The 23,070-nt window shown below is 37.5% G+C and overlaps 2 protein-coding genes across 9 annotated transcripts; both read left to right on the forward strand.

The window, feature by feature from the left end:
• Positions 1–1,996: 1,996 nt before the first annotated feature.
• On the forward strand, positions 1,997–5,364 carry LOC137713528 (cytochrome P450 CYP736A12-like). The gene is made up of 3 exons (XM_068452838.1): positions 1,997–2,542; positions 2,578–2,736; positions 4,377–5,364. The coding sequence occupies exons 1-3, from the start codon at positions 2,012–2,014 to the stop codon at positions 5,205–5,207; spliced, it is 1,521 nt and encodes a 506-aa protein (XP_068308939.1). The 5' UTR covers positions 1,997–2,011; the 3' UTR covers positions 5,208–5,364.
• Positions 5,365–12,850: 7,486 nt separating this feature from the next.
• Positions 12,851–17,233, forward strand: LOC137712903 (cytochrome P450 CYP736A12-like). Of its 8 annotated transcripts, none has more exons than XM_068452100.1 (4): positions 12,851–13,109; positions 13,226–13,549; positions 13,795–14,637; positions 16,208–17,233. In XM_068452100.1, the coding sequence occupies exons 3-4, from the start codon at positions 13,909–13,911 to the stop codon at positions 17,036–17,038; spliced, it is 1,560 nt and encodes a 519-aa protein (XP_068308201.1). In that variant the 5' UTR covers positions 12,851–13,109; positions 13,226–13,549; positions 13,795–13,908; the 3' UTR covers positions 17,039–17,233. The 8 variants fall into 8 exon arrangements, with proteins under 8 accessions (XP_068308201.1, XP_068308202.1, XP_068308203.1 ...); XM_068452101.1 differs by having other exon boundaries at positions 13,247–13,549; XM_068452102.1 differs by having other exon boundaries at positions 13,330–13,549.
• The last annotated feature ends 5,837 nt before the right edge of the window (positions 17,234–23,070 follow it).

Consider the following 23,070-nt stretch of genomic DNA (forward strand, 5'->3'; position numbering starts at 1 on the left):
GGATCTTGAATCACTCTCTACAAGTATCCAACTATATGAGTCTATGTCCAAATGTTCCATTTCTCGATCTCACCTAGAAATCAAGAAAAAATGAGTCCTTCAGAAACAACCATCCTAATCCTTGTCTTCCTTACCTTCTTATGGTCTCCCCTCCGCATGCTAATCAACACCTCTTCAAGGCAAAGCCAAAAACTGCCTCCTGGCCCTAGGGCTCTGCTAGTCATTTGCAATCTTCATATGCTAGGCAACCTCAGACACCGCAGCCTCCAAAACCTAGCCAAAAAGTACGGACCCATAATGTCCATGCACCTAGGCAGCAAAACCACCATAGTAATCTCATCCCCCAAAGCCACCGAGCTATTCCTTAAAACCCACGACACCATTTTCGCTAGCCGCCCCCAACTCCAAGCCTCCAAGTACATGTCCTACGGCATGAAGGCCATGGCCTTTTCTGAATATGGTCCATATTGGCGCCATGTTCGAAAGCTCTGCACACTTCAACTTCTTTCTCCTTCGAGAATCGAGGCTTTTGCTCCACTGAGAAGGGAGGAGGTAGGGTTGTTGGTGCAGTCCCTGAAGGTAGCCGCGGAGGCAGGCGAGGTGGTAGATCTTAGTGAGAAGGTTGGTGAGCTTGTTGTGGGAATCACGTACAAGATGCTGTTGGGGGAGAAAAAATAATGATATTTTTCATCTTTAGGGGATAACAGAGGAGGTCATGTTCTTGACAGTAGCTTTCAACATTAGTGATTAGGTGCCTTTCCTTATTCCACTTGATCTTCAGGTATGTTACCCTTCATCCTTAATTACCAAAATTGTTACATGCATGAATCAACTATAAAACTAGAAAAATGCTAGCAAGATCATAAAGTAGGAACATTTAGAATCACTGCATGCACGCTACGTACTGATCCTGAAATGCTAAAGAACAAACACAAGACGTTCAAAATGTAAGCTCATATATGTGCGACTAATTTTAACATTGTCCTCGTGAAAATATTTGGATGGATGGATCCATGAACAGGAACAGAAGCAGTATCAACAAAGTAAAGTGAACAAGGTTAATTCATAGTTTAGGGAAAGTGAATCAGCCAGTAACTAGTTTACAACCGTACTAATCTTAGAGGATTAGCTGTTTACGTTAGCCAGCTGACTTTTATCGTCTTTTTGTTGGTGACGTGATTCACAAGTCGCATCCCCACGCTCGTAACAGAAAGATCATGTTGGGAGTGAGTATCCTTGCCGAATTCTCTTTGTGAAGATCCTTGCCGGATCCTCTTTGTGAGGATTCTGGAGATCCTCAAATCACATCCGTTCATTGTACATCGTGCGGTCAGAAATTATTATAATTTTTTTTATTAAATTTGAATATAAACAGTACTCGACGAAAACTCACTACACAACATATAATGAACGAATATGATTGAAGGATGCGGAAATAATCCTCACAAAGAGAATCCGGCGAGGATCGTATAGTCTATTTCCATAGGATGCAAACATTAATATTATCACCCTGATGGCAGTGACATTGACACGGTTTCTTATCTTATGCTTAATTTGGCTCCATTGTCAAGTTTAAATTGCCAACCAAAAAAGTGGGCAAGACATTTTCAATGCCGGCCGGGATATTCTATTACAATTCATTATTCCGGATTCCCTTCCACCTATAATTCACCTAGTTCGGGATTCGGACCGTTGAAATTTGATCTAAAGTCGAAATATTGCTTATATATTTATAAATAAAAAGAAAAATACATTTGTGAGAAGTGAAGAATGAGATTGTTAATAATAGTTCCGTAAAAAATTCATGTCACGTTGATTTTTTCTGTGAATTAGTAAAATTTTGTTTTGCTTGTACTAGGGTAAAGTACCCATTTTCACATACATGATTTGACTTCATTTGGTAATATTTTAATCAGTCTTTGGATCTTGAATTACTCTCTATAAGTATCCAATTAAATGAGTCTATGTCCAAATGTCCCATTTCTCAATCTCACCCAGAAATCAAGAAAAAATGAGTCCTTCAGAAACAACCATCCTAATCCTTGTCTTCCTTACCTTCTTATGGTCTCTCCTCCGCATCCTAATCAACGCCTCCTCAAGGCAAAGCCAAAAACTGCCTCCTGCCCCTAGGGCTCTGCCAATCATTGGCAATCTTCATATGCTAGGCAACCTCCCACACCGCAGCCTCCAGAACCTAGCCAAAAAGTACGGACCCATAATGTCCATGCGCCTAGGTAGCAAAACCACCATAGTAGTCTCATCCCCCAAAGCCGCCGAGCTATTCCTTAAAACCCATGACACCATTTTCGCTAGCCGCCCCCAACTCCAATCCTCCAAGCACATGTCCTACGGCACGAAGGCCATGCCCTTTTCTGAATATGGTCCATATTGGCGCCATGTTCGAAAGCTCTGCACACTTCAACTTCTTTCTCCTTCGAGAATCGAGGCTTTTGCTCCGCTGAGAAGGGAGGAGGTAGGGTTGTTGGTGCAGTCCCTGAAGGTAGCCGCGGAGGCGGGCGAGGTGGTTGATCTTAGTGAGAAGGTCAGTGAGCTTGTTGTGTTGATCTTAGTGAGAAGGTCAGTGAGCTTGTTGTGGGAATCACGTACAGGATGGTGTTGGGGAGAAAAAATAATGATATGTTTGATCTCAAGGGGATTATAGAGGAGGTCATGTTCTTGTCAGGAGCTTTCAACATTGGTGATTATGTGCCTTTCCTTATTCCACTTGATCTTCAGGTATGTTACCCTTCATCCTTAATTACCAAAATTGTAACATGCATGAATCAACAATAAAACCAGAGAAATGCTAGCAAGATCATAAAGTAGAAACATTTAGAATCACTGCTTGCACGCTACTGATCCTGAAATGCTAAAGAACAAACACAAGACGTTTGAAATATGTAAATACAAGTATAAACGACTGATCATAACACTGTCCTCATGAAATTTTTTGGATGGATGGTACATTAACAGGAACAGAAGCAGTGTCAACAAAGTAAAGTGAACAAGGTTAATTCATAGTTTAGGGAAAGTGAATCAGCCAGTAACTAATTCACAACGCTACTAACCTTAGAGGATTAGTTGTTTACGTTAGCCAGCGGGCTTTCATCGTCTGTTTGTTTGTTGGTGACATGATTCACAAGTCGCATCCACACACTGCTAAAAGAAAGATCATATCGTATTCGTATGGTACATTTCCATAGGCTGCAAACATTGATATTATCACCGCTGAGGGCAGTGACACTGACACGGTTTCTTATTTTCTGCTTAATTTGGCTCCATTGTCGAGTTTAATTTGTCGACCAAAAAAGTGGGCAAGACATTTTCAATGCCGGCCGGGATATTCTATTCCAATTAATTATTGGGATGTGATATTCATACATTCCATTTTACTTCTCATATACATTTTTAATTTTCAACCATCGGATCGGATGAATTGAAGAAAATTAACGGACATAAATTATCAAGAGGTTTGTGAGAAGTAAAATGAGATGTGTGGATAGCACATCCCTAATTATTTTACGAACCTTAATTTTTGCAGTCAACTGTATACAAATTACATGGTTGTTTTCTTTTATCCTTCATGGAAGACGTAATATTAATAAGGATTTTACCATTAAAAGAGTCTTTTACAAAAATTCAAAAAATAAAATGCTGGCAGTGAGTAGATACAGATTCTGAGGTTTATAATTAGTAATGTTAGGGAGACTAAATTTGTAGATAAAATTTGTAAACAAAATGATCTGTTACGAATAGGGATGAGTACGTTTATCAATGCTTAAGTAATAATCCAATGATCAACTTCCATGTACTTTAGTTTACACAATTTTATCTCCAAATTTAATTTCTCTAGCATTACCCATGTAACATTAATTTTATCGAAATTAAACTCAAATTGCTTGATTATTTTATATATATATATATATATATATATATATATATATATATATATATATATATATGAATCAAACTAAGCATAACCAACGTGAAAAGCCTTTTGTATTAGATAATGCTAGGTACTCCAAATTTTAAATAAAATTTTGTAAACCATATGACATGGTTGTTGATGATTGAATTATTACTTAAATATTGATGATTGAATTATTACTTAAATGTTGATTAACGTGCTTATTTTATATTAATGACAAGTCATGTGGTATGCAAATTTAGTCTCAAAACTTTGTTTACTTACCATTATTCTTTTTGTAATAAGGGTTTGCACGTGATCCCGTGTAAGATTGCCGCCATTTTATATATGCATGCATGTCTTGACCATTTCATTGCCTAGACTAAAATAGCGATGGCTAGAGTACTCATGTAGAAGACTAGTACGTATATTGATTGGATTGTATGGAATCTTAACTACTTCCTCTTAGGGATTGACCAAGCGCATGAAGAGAATTAGCAAGACTGTCGACCAACTATTCGAAAAGATAATTCAGGATCATGAACAAGTTTCTAGAAGTGAGCAAGTACAAGGCAATCATCATAAGGACTTTGTAGACGTGCTGCTTTCATTAATCCACCAACCATTAAACCTCAACGATGAGGAAGTATACATGTTCGAACGAACAAATGCCAAAGCCATTTTACTCGATATGATTTCTGGTTCCTTTGACACTTCAGCCACGGCAATCGTCTGGACCCTGGCCGAAATCATGAGGCACCCGAAAGTTATGAAACGTCTCCAAAAAGAGCTCCAGAGTGTGGTCGGGATGGATCGAATGGTTGAAGAAAGTGATTTGCCAAAGCTGGATTACTTGAGCATGGTGGTCAAGGAGAGCTTAAGGCTACACCCAGTTGGACCATTACTTATCCCTCATCAATCCATGGAGGACGTTATAGTTGATGGATATCACATACCCAAGAAATCAAGAGTCTTCATCAATATTTGGACCATTGGGAGAGATCCAAATGTATGGTCAGATAATGTGGAAGAATTCTACCCTGAAAGGTTTATGAATAGTAACGTTGACCTGCAGGGACATGACTTCCAGCTCATACCATTTGGGTCTGGTCGAAGACGGTGCCCTGCTATGCAGTTAGGGTTAACCACAGTTCGTCTAGCTCTGGGAAACTTGGTGCACTGCTTCAACTGGGAGCTCCAAACTGGCATGCTACCTAAGGACTTGGACATGACCGAAAAGTTCGGCTTATCGTTGTCGAAAGCCAAACACTTGCTTGCCATGCCGACGCACCGCCTATAAAATCGACCTTCATATATTATTACACACACACACACGGGGTGTGTCTAGGCATAAATAAACAGTAATTAACTGTATACTTTGGATTTTAATTTTTGGTCAATATGGAACTTTACTAAGACAAGAAAATGTTACAGAAACAAAAATATTACCTAATAATTTGAATTGATGCAAGTGGCTTATAACTTGGTTAATTAAGAGCATTCACTTTGCACTCGAGGTTCCATGTTTGAATCCCCCTTCCTAAGTTCAATATAGATTGTCCTATCATTTAAAAATGTTAATAATAATTTGCACTGGTATTGGATATGTAACCTTCCTACTAAAAGATGTAAACCAATCTAAACGGATATCAGAGAAGAAGAAGAAGATAGAGAGAGAATTAAAGAGAGAAGAAATACTTGGACAGCAAGATATATTTCTGAATTGTGTTTTTACTATTTTCTCATTAACCTTCACTGTTTCATTACAAAGGCTATTTATACTATATAAGACAGCTTCCTAACTAAGCTATCTTCTAACAACCTTATAACTGCAAGACTAATCTATTGACATTTGGCAACATCTCATCCATTCATATAATACTCCTAACATCCTCCCTCAAGCTCAGGGGCAGTGAGACTGAGCCGGAGATTGTTGCAATGAAGCTGAAACAAAGGCGCGGACAACCCCTTAGTGAAAATATCAGCAAACTGCTCACCAGAAGAGACAAAATGCACTTGCAAAAGGTGGTTAGCAACTCGTTCGCGCACAAAATGGATATCAACCTCTATATGCTTAGTTCGTTGATGCTGGACATGATTCAATGTTAAGGCAATAGCAGAAAGATTATCACAATACAGAGTAGGGGGGTCAGACATAGAAACCTGCAGAAAACCCAACAATTGTTTAATCCAATCAATCTCAGCTGCTGTAGAAGACAAAGCCCGATACTCGGCCTCTGTGGATGACCGAGAGACAATTTGTTGCTTCTTGGAGGACCATGAGATCGGATTTGAGCCAAGAAAAACAACCAAACCAGTGGTGGAACGCCTATCATTTGGATCCCCTGCCCAATCTGCATCACTAAAAGCTTTAAGATCCAAATCACCCTTAACATAACGAATGCCAAGACCTTGTGTAGCTCGAAGGTATCGAAGAACCCTCTTAACTGCCAGAAAATGAGATTCCATCGGGGCCTGCATAAACTGACTCACTTGATGCACTGCAAAAGAAATATCAGGTCTTGTGAATGTTAGATACTGAAGAGCACCCACAAGACTCCTATACATGGCTGGATTGGTATATGGTTTCCCATCATCCTTCAATAACCGAGTATAAGGTAAACAGGGAGTGGCACAAGGCTTGGAAGACAACATTTCTGACTTGGTGAGAAGGTCAGTGATATACTTAGCTTGAGACAAAAAGATCCCATTTTGTTGCTGCACAATCTGAATCCCCAGAAAGTAATGCAATGGTCCCAAGTCCTTAATATCAAACTCATGTGCCAAGGCATGAATAATATCAGTAACACATTGACTGACACTGCCTGTGATGATTATATCATCAACATACAATAAAAGAATCACAATAGAATCACCAGCATGCTTGACAAATAGGGAAGAATCAGAATAAGTGGACTGAAAACCCAAAGAAGGGAGAAACTTGGTAAATCTGTCATTCCAGGCCCTAGGGGCTTGTTTCAACCCATACAAGGACTTATGGAGCTTACACACATAACCCTTATGTTGAGAATCATGAAAGCCAGGAGGTTGGGACATATAGACCTCTTCTTGAAGAATGCCATGTAAAAAGGCATTTTTCACATCTAACTGCCTTAAGCACCAGCCATAGTGGGCAGCCAAAGCAATGACAAGTCTCACAGTGGTTGGTTTTACCACAGGACTGAAAGTCTCCCCATAATCGATACCCTCTTCTTGATTAAACCCCTTTGCAACTAAACGGGCCTTATACATCCCTATAGAACCATCAGCAGTCTTCTTGATCTTAAACACCCATTTACAGCCCACTAAATTCTTTTGAGAAGGAAGAGGGACCAAAGACCAGGTACCTTGATTATGTAGAGCTGAGAGTTCTTCTTTCATGGCTGCACACCACACAGGAGATGTCAAGGCAGATTTATAGGTAGCAGGTTCCACTTTAGTAAGATCAGCCCCTCCATTTTCATGAACCACAGACAAGAAGGCAATTTTCTTAGAAATACCACTCTTCGATCGAGTTTGCATTGGATGCAAATTAAAGGAAGGAGCAGAGATGACTACTTGGAGGTGGTCAGGCTGAAATTCAGGTACCACAGGAACAGAAGAGGATACTAGTTGATCCGCTGTGCTAGTAATGGGGGCAGTCTCAGGAAGATCACCAGGGAAAGGATGAGTACCGGATGGTGCAGAGGGCATAGACAGACTAGATCCATTGGACAAACTGGGGTCAGTGATGGGGTGACACCTAGGAGCTACAGAACTAGATGGAGCAGACTGGGAGGACCTAGACTGCATCAAACTAGAAGAAGAAACAGAAGGCACAACCATCACATTATCATTATTTGGTACCAACCCAGAAGGAGAGACATGAGAGATAAGGACAGGTGAATCAACTGGTTTAACAGAAGACACTAGGTTGGAATAAGGAAAGTCAGATTCATCAAAAAGAACATGTCTTGATATATAAAACCGTTTCTTAGTCACCTCAAAACAGATGTACCCTTTAAATTTAGTAGCATACCCCAAGAAGACACATTTTGTAGTTCTAGGTTGAAGTTTAGTACTATTATAAGGTCTCAAGAGTGGGAAACAAGAGCAACCAAAAACTCGAAGATGTTGAATTTCGGGAATTGCATGAAAAATTAGCTCAAATGGGGATTTATTATCCAAAGTAGAAGATGGCATCCTATTGATAAGAAAGACAGAAGTTTGAACTGCATAGGACCAAAAAAGAGAGGGTAAAGAAGCTGTTTGTAACAAAGTAATGGAGGTCTCAACTATATGCCTATGTTTGCGCTCAGCTAGGCCGTTTTGCTCAGGGGTATGAGGACAGGACATATGATGAAGAATTCCTTTATTAAAAAAAAAGGCTTGAAAAGATTTCCCTATATACTCCCCTCCCCCATCTGTTTGTAATGTTTTCACAGAGACATCAAATTGAGTTGAAATGTATTGATAGAAAGAGACAAAAGTTGAGTAAACATCACTTTTATTACTTATTGGAAACAACCAAGTATAACGAGTACACTCATCAATGAAGGTCACATAATACTTGAACCCTTCAATGGACAAACAAGGAGCTGGACCCCAAACATCACTATGAACTATCTCAAAAGGTTTTACAGACTTAAACTGAGACACAGGAAAAGGAAGTTTTGTAAACTTGCCTTCCAGACAGTTAGAACACAACAGAGGCAATGAATCAGGACTACAAGACACTCTGGACTTTCTTAAAATCTGAGATACTATAGGATTAGAAGGATGACCTAGTCTGTTGTGCCATAATCTTGAATTCACTTGTTGTCCAAGATAAGCAGCAGCATAGGCAAGTTTTGAAGAAGCACCCCATGTGGAAGAACGAATCGGATACACCCCATTACTGCACAGGCCTTTGTAGAGTATCCTCCCTGTGGTTTTGTCCTGAATCCAGAAACAAAAAGCATCAAAGATTATCCAACAATTATTGTCCAAGCAGATTCTATGAACTGACAGCAGATTCTGTGTTAATTTTGGAACATATAAAACAGAATTTAATTTCAGAGATTGTAATGGAGTGTGAAGAGTGGTGGAGCCAATATGAGATATGGCTAAACCTTCACCATTGGCAGCTTGGATAGTCTCAGTGGATGGATAAGGAGTTGCAAGAGACAGATTCTGCAACTCAGTGGTCATGTGATTAGTTGCTCCTGAGTCAGTGAGCCAAACTTGCGGAGATGAAGCAGAGGACTGAGGAGAAATAGATTGAGTTCCAGAGTTGTTGTGAGCATACATGGCAGTCATCGGATCATTAGAGCGCTTCTGGAAACAAAACTCAGCACTATGACTAGAGTTCCCACAGATTTGACATCCTGAATGAAGCCCAGTATTTCGAAATCGACAAGTATCAGCAAAATGATTAGTTTTCCCACAGATTTGGCAGCCTTGAGAAACAGGAGTATTTCTAAAACGACAAGTAGTGGCAAGATGATTAGGCTTGCCACAGATTTGGCAGGTCATCAATGGAGAAGAACCAAACTGTTGAGGAGAATTGCCCAAAATTCCAGGGCCAGAATTAGAAAGGAAGGGCTTGGTGCCAAACCTGTTATTGGAATGAAACCGATCTCTGCCTTTATTCTTGTTATTGAACCCTCGAGAACCATTATACTGATAATTGGAGTTGTGGTTCTGAGACATAAAACCATCAGAATTCTTAGAAGAAAACCCCGGCTGTTGAGCAACCAAAGCAGTAAGCAAAGGAGCAGCATGCATAGTTTCAAGCATTGCTTCTTCAGCAAGAAGTTGGGAACGAAGATCTTTCAAAGAAATAACTGTGTCACGGCCCCTAATGACTGATCGAATGGTATTGAACTCAGAAGGTAAACCAGTCAATGTAAGAATGACAATATCATCATCGTCAAAATGAACACCAGCAGCAGACAAATAATCACGAGCTTCCTTGATCCTTTGCAGATACAGAGTGATGGAATCATTACCTTTCTTGATAGTTTGTAACTCAGATTTCATCTGGAAAATACTAGATCGAGTAACAGTAGAGAATTGTTCTTTCAGTCGAGTCCACAAATCCAGAGAACTTGTACTCCCAATCGCACAAGAAATTGCAGGAGGCGAAAGAGTGGCAGAAATAAGCTGCATCAACGCTTTGTCATGCATTTTCCAAATCCTGTATGCATCAGATTCAACTTGCGCAGTAGTACTACCCGAAACAACTTCAGAATCCCCAGAAATCACATCAGAAAATCGAGGAGGGCAAGAAGTAGACCCATCGACAAATCCCATAATGCCATAGCCTTCCAACAACAGCTGCATCTGGAAATGCCAAGTCAAGTAATTGGTATCGTCCAGCTTCATGGTTACGGACGTAGAGACTGATGAGAGAAGAGATGTAATAGGCGATTGCAAGATTTACAGCTGAGACACGGTCACCATTTTGGTAGAATTGCTTCACCGAAAGTTACAGAGAACAAACGTCGAACACTTGGTGTGCAGAAAACCAAACACAAACGAATGAACCCTAACTCGAGCAGAAAAGACCCAAATCAAGAAGAAAGAAATAGAAGAGAGAGAGAGAGACACATATATATGTGCGAGCAGAAACGGAAGCAGATACAAAAAATCCCAGATCGATACACCCCAAAGCTTTAAGCTTTTTCCGGCGATGATACCATGTAAACCAATCTAAACGGATATCAGAGAAGAAGAAGAAGATAGAGAGAGAATTAAAGAGAGAAGAAATACTTGGACAGCAAGATATATTTCTGAATTGTGTTTTTACTATTTTCTCATTAACCTTCACTGTTTCATTACAAAGGCTATTTATACTATATAAGACAGCTTCCTAACTAAGCTATCTTCTAACAACCTTATAACTGCAAGACTAATCTATTGACATTTGGCAACATCTCATCCATTCATATAATACTCCTAACAAAAGAAAGCACGCAACATAATTCTAATGTTCCAAGTATAAAAGTTTCCTAAAGAAAATAAAGCAACTTTCAGCATCACCTAAGAGCAACTCTAGTGTATCAAGGCCCCTTAGGGTAACTTTCTATTGAATAGCCTCTAGTGAACAGTAACTGCCTTTAATGAAAAGTAATTGTCTTTTGCATCTCCACCCCTAAACTGAATAGCCATGACAATATGTAATAAATATTAGTATTTTTTATTTTATAAAATAATAAAAAATAATTTTATTTCAAATTTCGGATATGATTTTTAATCAGTCTCGTTGTACCACGTTTCATTAAATAAGAAATTACAACCCAAAGTATTTGAGAAAATATAAAATTATGGTGTAAGGTGGAAGATAATGATAAGATATTTATAGAAAAATTAAAACTTTTTTTTTTTTTTTTATAGATTTCGGATGTTTTATTAATTGTTTACATTTTTTTTTTAAATTTTTTTATTAATTTTTTATTAATTTTTTATTAATTTTATAATGTGGCTGACATCATCCATGCATCATTTGGCCTCAGCCTCTCGGGCCACCAATTCGAGTCGGGCCTCTCATTCGGGGCCCCCTCAACCCACACACCTGCATGGGTTGGAGCAAGCAGCTCGGGTTATTGGGTAGGAAAAATCAAAGGTCCATCGGGCTATTGTTCCCGATGGAGTTGCTCTAATGAGTACAGAGGCCTAAAATAGAAGGAGGCCTGAAGTAAAAGTTTCATAATGAAGTTTATGCATCATAGAACTTTAGACTTATTATTATAAATGTATTGCCAAAACACTACCAATGAACTATTTCAGCGTTGCATGTTACTACTAAAACACTACAAATGCCCTTCAAAGGTACTAACCAAATAATTTCTAAATACAATCATTTCAAGGTGTCATTTGAAAGTTCTTCAAATATATTACATTTAGGCTTATTTTTAGCTACGTTTTTTGAAACTTCATTTTAATCTCACTTTGCTTCCTGTAATTCACTTTACTCCTTGAAACTCATAATTTGCTCCAGTTTATATATAATCATTCAGTCGCATAGCCCCCGTTTATACATAATCATTGTTAATTTCAACTAACGAAGATTAATTAACTATCAAATCTCGTACCTAATAGAACGTTGGGTATGCCATTTAGTACTACCGTCTAGTGATATTTATCTTTACTTGTAAGTGAGAGGTCTTAGGTTCGATTCTCGCTAAATGTGAATTTAAAGCACATTATTGCTAGCTATTGCGAGTCCACGATATTTTTATCGTATAAATTTTATAATTGCAAAAATATATTTTATAGCATATACAATTGTTTCTACAAAATAAGTAATATAATTAAACATTATGTATATTAATCTTTAGTTGCATCTTTTTTTTTTTATTTGCTTGGGCCATGAGGTAAATCAATCATTTGTCTTGGTGTGTCTAAATTTAATCCTCTCATACCTGCCAAAAGACTAATGCCTAATGCGAAAATCAATCCTTGAGTTTTATTATTTACCGCGTAGAATTTTTTTCAAAAAGTGTGAAAAGAAGAAAATATTTTATTGTGCTAAACAGCATTTTACGTGAACGTATTTGATTCTTTCATGATTTTTCATATTTCTTAACATATTTAAATAATACAGGTCGAAGGATTAGTCCCCACCTCGTGGAGAAATTTTTAGGTGTACCGGGTACACCAAAAAATTTTGGTGTACCCTCACTCATAATGGTGTACCCTCACTTTTTGTACCCTCACTTATTTTTCAATAAATAAATAAAATCAAATTTTAATGAGTGAGGGTACATCAAAATTTTTTGGTGTACCCGGTACACCTAAAAATTTCTCCACCTCGTGGGGGGATACCTGAATTCATCCAATGAAAAATAATACGGATGGCTACGAACGCGCGCAAACGAAAAACAAAACTTGAAACGCCAAGGGTATTTCGTCATTTTACATTTATTGGAAACACATGCGGCCTTATTTGGTGTGCCAGGTGAGACCCACCCCACTTTCGGGAAAACTCTGTATTGGCCAATCTCTTCCCGTTTATCATCTCTCACATTTTCTCTCTACCCCTCTCTGTGTCCAAACAAAAAGTCCACCACACCATCTTCCGACGAATTTTTTACACCAAAATCACCATACTTGTGACCGTCTCACTCCCACGAACCCAGTGATGGGTTTTGTTTCATGAAAAACCGAAGAAAAAGGAGGTTCTGGAGCTTCAAAACGGACCGACATCATCCCGGCGAATTTCCCGCCGATTCCGGCCAAGGTGAGGACTCTAACCACCATATTTGGACTACTCTCGTTGAGTAGATGAATTTTCATATATGAATCGTGGAATTTGGTGAGAAATGAGTGAGATATGAGCGTTTGAAATTTCCCCAGAAAACTGGCCATTTTCTGCAGATTCTGGCGGTTTGGCTTCTTATAAATTGATTCTTGTCCATTTTTCCCACCCTGTGAAAGTGCAATATACTTTAAAACCCTAGAAGTGCAGAACATGATGCTAACAAGCCATTAAAGCCAGACAGACGCACGAACCAAACCCAACGGCGCCAACTGCACTACATCTACGTTCAACTTTCAATTAACTGCAATCAACTTTCTTGCTACCATTCGTCATTAAACTTATTCAAATTCTTCGACCAACTTTATAAAGATTGCAGAGGTGGGCCGAGGATCGTAGCTACTTAGGCGCGAATGAATCTGGTGAGTTTAACTCTCATTCTATGCGGTTTAATTAGTTTAAACTTGAAATATTGCTTATATAAAATAAGAGAATTGTTATTAGCACTTTAAAAATCTTATTTTGCACGATAAATTTTTATAAATAGAAAGTAAAATACATTTGTGAGGAGTCTAGAATAAGATTTTTGAAGTGCTAATAACAGTTCGTATTCATATAACTTTGATTTTTTCTGTCATTTAGTAAAATTTTGTTTTGCTTGTACTAGGTTAAAGTTCCCATTTTCACGTACATGATTTGACTCCATTTGGTAATATTTTGATCAGCCGTTGGATCTTGAATCACTCTCTATAAGTATCCAACTATATGAGTCTATGTCCAAATGTCCCATTTCTCGATCTCACCTAGAAATCAAGAAAAAATGAGTCCTTCAGAAATAGCCATCCTAATCCTTGTCTTCCTTGCCTTCTTATGGTCTCTCCTCCACATCTTAATCAACGCCTCCTCAAGGCAAAGCCAAAAACTGCCTCCAGGCCCTAGGGCTCTACCAATCATTGGCAATCTTCATATGCTAGGCAACCTCCCACACCGCAGCCTCCAGAACCTAGCCAAAAAGTACGGACCCATAATGTCCATGCGCCTAGGCAGCAAAACCACCATAGTGGTCTCATCCCCCAAAGCCGCTGAACTATTCCTTAAAACCCACGACACCATTTTCGCTAGCCGCCCCCAACTCCAATCCTCCAAGCACATGTCCTACGGCACGAAGGCCATGGCTTTTTCTGAATATGGTCCATATTGGCGCCATGTTCGAAAGCTCTGCACACTTCAACTTCTTTCTCCTTTGAGAATCGAGGCTTTTGCTCCGTTGAGAAGGGAGGAGGTAGGGTTGTTGGTGCAGTCCCTGAAGGTAGCTGCGGAGGCGGGTGAGGTGGTTGATCTTAGTGAGAAGGTCAGTGATCTTGTTGTGGGAATCACGTACAGGATGGTGTTGGGGAGAAAAAATAATGATATGTTTGATCTCAAGGGGATTATAGAGGAGGTCATGTTCTTGTCAGGAGCTTTCAACATTGGTGATTATGTGCCTTTCCTTATTCCACTTGATCTTCAGGTATGTTAATTACCCTTCATCCTTAATTACCAAAATTGTAACATGCATGAATCAACAATAAAACCAGATAAATGCTAGCAAGATCATAAAGTAGAAACATTTAGAATCACTGCTTGCACGCTACTGATCCTGAAATGCTAAAGAACAAACACAAGACGTTTGAAATAAGTAAATGCAAGTATAAGCGACTGATCTTAACACTGTCCTCGTGAAAATTTTTGGATGGATGGTACATTAACAGGAACAGAAGCAGTGTCAACAAAGTAAAGTGAACAAGGTTAATTCATGGTTTAGGGAAAGTGAATCAGCCAGTAACTAATTCACAACGCTACTAACCTTAGAGGATTAGTTGTTTACGTTAGCCAGCGGTCTTTCTTCGTCTGTTTGTTTGTTGGTGACATGATTCACAAGTCGCATCCACACACTGCTAAAAGAAAGATCATATCGTATTCGTATGGTCCATTTCCATAGGCTGCAAACATTGATATTATCACCGCTGATGGCAGTGACACTGACACGGTTTCTTATCTTATGCTTAATTTGGCTCCATTGTCAAGTTTAATATGTCGACCAAAAAAGTGGGCAAGATATTTTCAATGCCGGCCGGGATATTCTATTACAATTAATTATTGGGATGTGATATTCACACATCACATTTTACTTCTCACATACATTTTTAATTTTCAGCTTTCGGATCGGATGAATTGAAGAAGATTAACGGACATAAATTATTAAGATGTATGTGAGAAGTAAAATGAGGTGTGTGGATAGCACATCCCTAATTATTTTAGGAGCCTTACTTTTTTGCAGTCAACTGTATACAAATTATATGGTTTTCTTTTATCCTTCATGGAAGACGTAATATTAATAAGGATTTTACCATTAAAAGAGTCTTTTACAAAAATTCAAAAAATAAAATGCTGGTAGTGAGTAGATACAGATTCTGAGGCTTATAATTAGTAATGTTAGGGAGACTAAATTTGTAAATAAAATTTGTAAACATAATGATGTGTTACGAATAGGGATGAGTATGTTTATTAATGCTTAAGTAATAATCTAATGATCAACTTCCATATACTTTAGTTTACACAATTTTGTCTCCAAATTTAGTCTCTCTGACATTGCCCATATAACAATAATGTTATCGAAATTAAACTCAAATTACTTGATTATTATATATATGTATGAATCAAACTAAGCATAACCAACGTGAAAAGCCTTTTGTATTAGATAATGCTAGGTACTCCAAATTTTAAACAAAATTTTGTAAACCATATGACATGGTTGTTGCTAATTGAATTATTACTTAAGTGTTGATTAACGTGCTTATTTCATATTGATAACACATCATGTGGTATGCAAATTTAGTCTCAAAACTTTGTTTACTTACCATTATTCTTTTTGTAATAAGGGTTTGCACGTGATCCCGTGATTGCCGCCCTTTTATATATGCATGCATGTCTTGACCATTTCATTGCCTAGACTAAAATAGCGATGGCTAGAGTACTCATGTAGAAGACTAGTACGTATATTGATTGGATTGTATGGAATCTTAACTACTTCCTCTTAGGGATTGACCAAGCGCATGAAGAGAATTAGCAAGACTGTCGACCAACTATTCGAAAAGATAATTCAGGATCATGAACAAGTTTCTAGAAGTGAGCAAGTACAAGGCAATCATCATAAGGACTTTGTAGACGTGCTGCTTTCATTAATCCACCAACCATTAAACCCCAACGATGAGGAAGTATACATGTTCGAACGAACAAATGCCAAAGCCATTTTACTCGATATGATTTCTGGTTCCTTTGACACTTCAGCCACGGCAATCGTCTGGACCCTGGCCGAACTCTTGAGGCACCCGGAAGTTATGAAACGTCTCCAAAAAGAGCTCCAGAGTGTGGTCGGGATGGATCGAATGGTTGAAGAAAGTGATTTGCCAAAGCTGGATTACTTGAGCATGGTGGTCAAGGAGAGCTTAAGGCTACACCCAGTTGGACCATTACTTATCCCTCATCAATCCATGGAGGACGTTATAGTTGATGGATATCACATACCCAAGAAATCAAGAGTCTTCATCAATATTTGGACCATTGGGAGAGATCCAAATGTATGGTCAGATACTGTGGAAGAATTCTACCCTGAAAGGTTTATGAATAGTAACGTTGACCTGCAGGGACATGACTTCCAGCTCATACCATTTGGCTCTGGTCGAAGAGGGTGCCCTGCTATGCAGTTAGGGTTAACCACAGTTCGTCTAGCTCTGGGAAACTTGGTGCACTGCTTCAACTGGGAGCTCCCAACTGGCATGCTACCTAAAGACTTGGACATGACTGAAAAGTTCGGCTTATCGTTGTCGAAAGCCAAACACTTGCTTGCCATGCCAACGCACCGCCTATAAAATCGACCTTCACACACACACACACACACACACACACACAGTGTCTAGGCATAAATAAACAGTAATTAACTGTATACTTTGGATTTTAATTTTTAGTCAATATGGAACTTTATTAAGACAAGAAGATGTTACAGAAACAAAAATATTACCCAATAATTTGAATTGATGCAAGTGGCTTATAACTTGGTTAATTAAGAACATTCGTTTTGCACTCGAGATTCCATGTTTGAATCATACTTTTTTTTTATTTTATTTTTTAAAGTTAATAATAATTTGGACTGGTATTGGATATGTAGCCTTCCTACTAAAAGAAAGCACGCAGCACATACCGTTCCAAGTATGAAAGTTTCCTGAAATAAAACGACTTTCAGCATCACCTGAAGAGTACAGAGGCCTAAAACAATAGGAGGCCTGAAGTAAAAGTTTCATAATGCAGTTTATGCATCAAAGAACTTTAGACTTATTATTATAAATGTATTGCCAAAACACTACCAATGAACTATTTCAGCGTTACAATTTACTGCTAAAACTCTACAAATGCCCTACAAAGGTACTAACCAAATAAATTCTAAATACAATCATTTCAAGGTGTCATTTGAAAGTTCTTCAAATATATTATATTTAGGCTTTTTTTTAGCTATGTTTCTTGAAACTCCTTTTTAATCTCACTTTACTTCCTGTAATTTAAAAATTGTCATTTTACTTCATGAAACTCATAGTACACTCCACTTTGCCCCATAGAACTTGATTTTGATTCAATTTTGCCCCTTAAAACTTGAAAGTCGTCTATGTAAAACTCAAAATTCGCTCCACATTGCCTTAGATCTATTAATTTCAAGGTGCCATTTAAAAGTTCTAAATACAATCATTTCAAGGTGTCATTTAAAAGTTCTTCAAATATATTACATTTGGACTTATTTTTAGCTACACCCCCTAGAGCTTCATTTTAATTTCACTTTGCTCTTTGGAACTCAAAAATTGTCAGTTTACTCCTTGAAACTCATATTCGCTCCACTTTGCCCCCCCCCCCCCCCCTAAACTGCATTTTGATCCCATTTGCCCCCTGAAACTTGAAAGTCATCTTTGTAAAACTCAAAATTCGCTCCACATTACCTTAAATCTGTTAATTTCTTATGTGAGTTTGATTTGGGTGCGCTATGCTAATCATTTATTTTTTTATTTTTTTCATCTCTTCAATTTCTTTTAAACTTAAATTCTTTGGTTGTTAAATATTAACACATTGGAGATTTATAACCAAATTTATTGCACTTGTGGTATAGTCTTATTAGATGTTAGGTCCCACATATGTTTCAGGAGGCGACGTATAAGTTTCATGGTCAAAGTGAAACGAATTTTGTGTTTCAAGGAATAAAGTGGTGACTTTTGAATTACAGAGGGAAAAGTGGAGAGATTTTTCAGTGTGACCGGCATACAGGGTGGTACACCACGTGTCACTATACAAATGGTGGGATATGTGTGTTAAAAAGTTATTAACTTAAAAAATAAAAATTTTCACCGCTTAGATAAAAACACACGGTGTACCATCCGTGTTCCCATCACAATAAAAAATTTCTCGGTAAAATGAGGTTAAAATGAAGTTTTAGGGGGGGGGGGGCGTAGCTAATAATAAGCCTTACATTTAAGTCATTTTCAAATGCCTCCCTCTCTGATTTTTGTAATAGATTCTTTAGCAACTTTGGTTTAATTCCCATAAAAATTTGAAGATTATATTCTAAACGCACCATAACAAATCATTTGGTACTGAAATTCTCAAAGCCTACACCACCTGAGACATTTGGCCTGTCACTACCAAAAATCGAACACTCGAGACTTTGCTTATCATCATGCCGACCGACGTACGGCCTGCGCGATCAACCTTCATTGCGGGTTGAAAACTTGAAATCTAACATCATGTAGTTGTAATATTGTTCCTTTTATGCAAACTCTGACTAGCTAGGAAAGATTAAAGCAATTACATCGTACAAATATCACAATCACAGTTCGTCTTCATAGTCGCAACTAGAGTTCTAATTTGGTTTAAGTTCAAAATTAATTCTTATCTAAGTTTATCACTTTATATGTGTGTTTCCCTAATTTGTTTTGTCTTTTGGGTTTTGCACTTAGTTTAGTTACGACCAGAGTTTTTGGTTTCGTTAAGTTCAAAATCTTAGTTTTTCAGCGCATTAAATGATTATCCAATCTAATAAGTTTTCGTCATTACAATCATCAACTAAAAAAAGTGGTGCAAATTTGTGTTTTACCTTAGTTTTTGTTTATGTTTTGATTGTGAATTGAATTAGGTTTAAACAACTAGAATTGATAGGTTTCCATACTCGTACTTACATAAGCTGAATTACTATACTACCATTTATGTGCACTTACTACTTTTAATTCGATTCAATTATTAGGTACAAACAATTTAACAGCATGATGAACTATTAGTTTATTTGATAGGTACAAACAATTTAACAAGTTTTTCATTTTTTTTTTTTTGAAAAATAAGCAATCACAATTAGGATGTGAGATTTTTTCGATATTTTCGTGGAAATAACTGAAAAATTAGAGAGAGATATGGAAAAGGAGGAGGGGGATGAAGTTTAAACTTAATCCCATATCAGAAAAACTCTTAAATTGGGCTAAAGTCGACATACTTCGTCGATATTTCCAACATATCGGTTAAAAATAGGAGAAATTTTTATATTTTGTCTAAACCAGTGTTTGACATTCCATAAATTAAATTTTATATTAAATTTTCATCATTTTCATTGAAAGCAACCGATATTAATATTGATATTTACACAAATTTGCATATCGAGAAATTCACTGATTTTGATATTTTAAACACTAATCACAAGATAAACTCATTCCAAACTATCGTGCACAATTAATTGAAAGATCGTATTTAGCAAGACGATGGTTTAATTGGCTAGTTTAGCACCACTTCAACTGTTTGATGTTTATGTTTTGATTCATATGGACGTACAACAACCAATTTGGTTATCTTGACAATTTTTTTGCCACCCTCTGAAATGAAATATATTTACTTCTCTTCTCATCCATGTTAGAAGTATGTAATCACCATGAACCAAAGACCACAGATGTGCCATTAAGCCACGAACACAAGAACAACACTTAGAGTTTATAAGAACAAAGTGCAAGGATCATGTCAGCCTGTCAAACAATCAACCTTCTCCTCTTTAACAAGAATCAACTGCTCTCCAAGAATAGGTCTAAGATCCAATATGAGCCGTGTATTGCAAGAGCAGAGGCTAGTGTTTATATACTCACCATAATCCGCACTGTTCTCCTATTAGAATCAGTATAGGACTCAACTATCCATTCCACATGCGTATAAACACAATCCCAATCCACGTTCAAGTCCACAAAACTTAAACCATTATCAGTACTCTCAATCCTGCAAGAATTAGGATTACTTGAAGCCTATTAATCAGACTTTTCCATATCAATTCATACACCACAACCGAATACAATGTTAATTTCATACTCACAATCTAACAATTCACCGATCTGCCTGCCGTAGTAATAAGGCAACCGAAAATTGGTTTTCAAGGGAACCGCATCGAAGAAGTGCGCAGAACATAATGTAATACTACAATTCGACACGAGTGGCAAACTTGCTAGCTCACGCTTAGCTTCATTGAATCCATTCATGGGCATTACGTAATGCTACAATAACCATTTCTTGAACAAGCTTCTTCAAAATTCACCACTCCCTTCTCTTTAGTATAAACAAGGAGAGTTTTCGTAATAATAGGATGGATTTGTGTAAGATATCGCTTGTACTTGAAAAAAATTCTTTTATCCCAACTTCGTAAACATTAATTGAGGTGAGCATACCTACATTGGCAAGTGATGTGTTCCCCTTGCGAACTTGAGTTCGAATCACATTCCTCACAATTTAATATGCTTAAGATCTAATACAGCTTACTAAAAAACTATAAAACGAACGACTTGTTTGATGATGATTTAGTTTTTAGTTTTCATTTTTGTAGAGGGAAAATACATGGAGAAATGAGGGGTGGAGATGTAAGGAAATATATGTAAGAAAGGTACACAAAATGAAAACTAAAAAGATAATGCTTGTGTTCTCCCAAACTGAATGATTTTCTTTACGGATATGATCGTTAGATGACGATAAGAAAAATGAACGGTTCCCATAAGATATTTGGATGCTAAAGATACGTTGTTCCACTACCATAAGCTTTGTTCCTCCATGAGAGGAACACAAGAGGCCAAGTATATATGAGAGAGGTGTAGAGAACGGACAAACATCTAGGCCAATCAACTCCCTTAAATCAAGGGAGTTATGTTGACTGATATTGACTCAAGGAAATGCCACATAATCTGTCATGTCATCAACATTAATGTTAAGAGTTAGTTAGGGTGGTTATTAGTAGCTTACACAATAAGAAAGGTAGTTAGACTACTAGAGAGGTATAAAAAGGCTGATTACAGCTTAATGTTTGTATCGTGTATTCATTCTAACAACACAATCTCTCTCATCTTCTCTCTAAGCTTTTGATATTCTCTTTGTTGTTTCTTCTTCTTTTCTTTTTCTGCAATTATGGTTGCTTCTGTTAAGATGGTATCAATCGCTCGAACGATCATTGGTGCTCTCTTCCTCTGACGATTTCGGTGAAGTTCTTGGAGTTTTGTTACAGTTCTTGGAGACTTGCTGATCGGTTTTCTTCGATTCTTGGGTCGCTGAATCAGGTTGATTACTTTCTTCCTTTATTTTCTACACACTAGGTGTTTGTGTTTTTGCATAAGTGAAGAATTATGGCGATTTTGGGTGTTTTGTTTGGTTGTTTCTATTTGGGTTATTTTTTGCATATGATTAAGGCTGATGCCAAGAGTTGTTGATCTTAGAAAAAGTGTATGTGTGTCTGCGATAAGGATTGGAATCAAAGATTTGTGTCATTGCTGAGATATATGCAGTTGGAGTGTGTAAATCAAGAAGGCCGATGCCAAGGTAGTTAAATGTTAACTGTCTGAGTTTGTTGCTTTGCGAGGTTGATAATTGTTGAAGACTGAAGGTAAAAGATTACTCATTGCCATTGATTGTTGGTATATTGTGATTTGCGAATTGTGATTTTCTTGAAAGATTAGTGTTTGTTACAGATTGGTATTTGTATATTGTGACCGATTGTTGAAGATTGTTGATTGTTGTGAAAGAATTAAGTGATCAAGATGTCTGATAAATCAGTACGAATTGAAAATTTGCTTGGTATGTTAGCTGTGAAATTGCAAGATGACAATTTTGTTAAGTGGAATTATCAGTTTCAGTCAGTCTTGAGAGGGTATGATTTCTTGGAGTTCTTTACTGGTGAATCTCCTTGTGCACCAAAGTTTGTGATTGATACTGAGAGTGGAGTGACTAAAGAAATAATAAAGGCTTATAAATCTTGGGTTCAGAAGGATATGGCACTATTGAGTTTGTTGATTACTACTCTATCAGATTATGCTATGGAATATGTCATAGGGTGTAAGACATCACATGAGGCTTGGACAAATTTACAAGAAAGATATGTTTCTGTGTCACGGGCTAGAGTTAATAAGCTCCAAACTGAATTTCATACCATTCAAAAGGGTGGTGACTTTATTGATAGGTATTTGCTCAAGTTGAAAGCTATTCGTGATCAACTATTGTCTACAGGGGAGAACATTAATGATAATGATATGGTTATAACTGCCCTATCTCGATTACCACCTGAGTGTGATATGGTTAAGACGGTTGTTCTAGCCAGAGAGACTTCTATTCCTCTAAAAGACTTTAGAGCACAGTTGATTCGTGCTAAATCTACTATAGAAGCAAGAATCACTACTTTAGCAAGTAGCATGACTGCAATGTATGTTCAGGGTAATCAATCTAAGAATGGGAATTAGAGTAATAGTTACTCACAAGGGGAGAGTATTAGTGCTGTTTCAAGATTTGTTGATAGTCAAGGGTATCAAGACGGAAACATGTCTTATAATAACATGAATGGTTACAATTCTTCACAGAATTATAA

The sequence above is a fragment of the Pyrus communis genome, chromosome 13, assembly GCF_963583255.1.
Source record: "Pyrus communis chromosome 13, drPyrComm1.1, whole genome shotgun sequence".
In the NCBI taxonomy this organism is placed as follows: Eukaryota; Viridiplantae; Streptophyta; class Magnoliopsida; order Rosales; family Rosaceae; genus Pyrus; species Pyrus communis.

Coding starts and splice junctions, on each gene's coding strand:
- LOC137713528 (XM_068452838.1), top strand. CDS start 2,012: ATGAGTCCTTCAGAAACAACCATCCTAATCCTTGTCTTCCTTACCTTC. Junction 2,543..2,577: donor TGGTTGATCTTAGTGAGAAG/GTCAGTGAGCTT, acceptor CTTAGTGAGAAG/GTCAGTGAGCTTGTTGTGGG. Junction 2,737..4,376: donor TTATTCCACTTGATCTTCAG/GTATGTTACCCT, acceptor ACTTCCTCTTAG/GGATTGACCAAGCGCATGAA.
- LOC137712903 (XM_068452099.1), top strand. CDS start 13,909: ATGTCCCATTTCTCGATCTCACCTAGAAATCAAGAAAAAATGAGTCCT. Junction 14,638..16,207: donor TTATTCCACTTGATCTTCAG/GTATGTTAATTA, acceptor ACTTCCTCTTAG/GGATTGACCAAGCGCATGAA.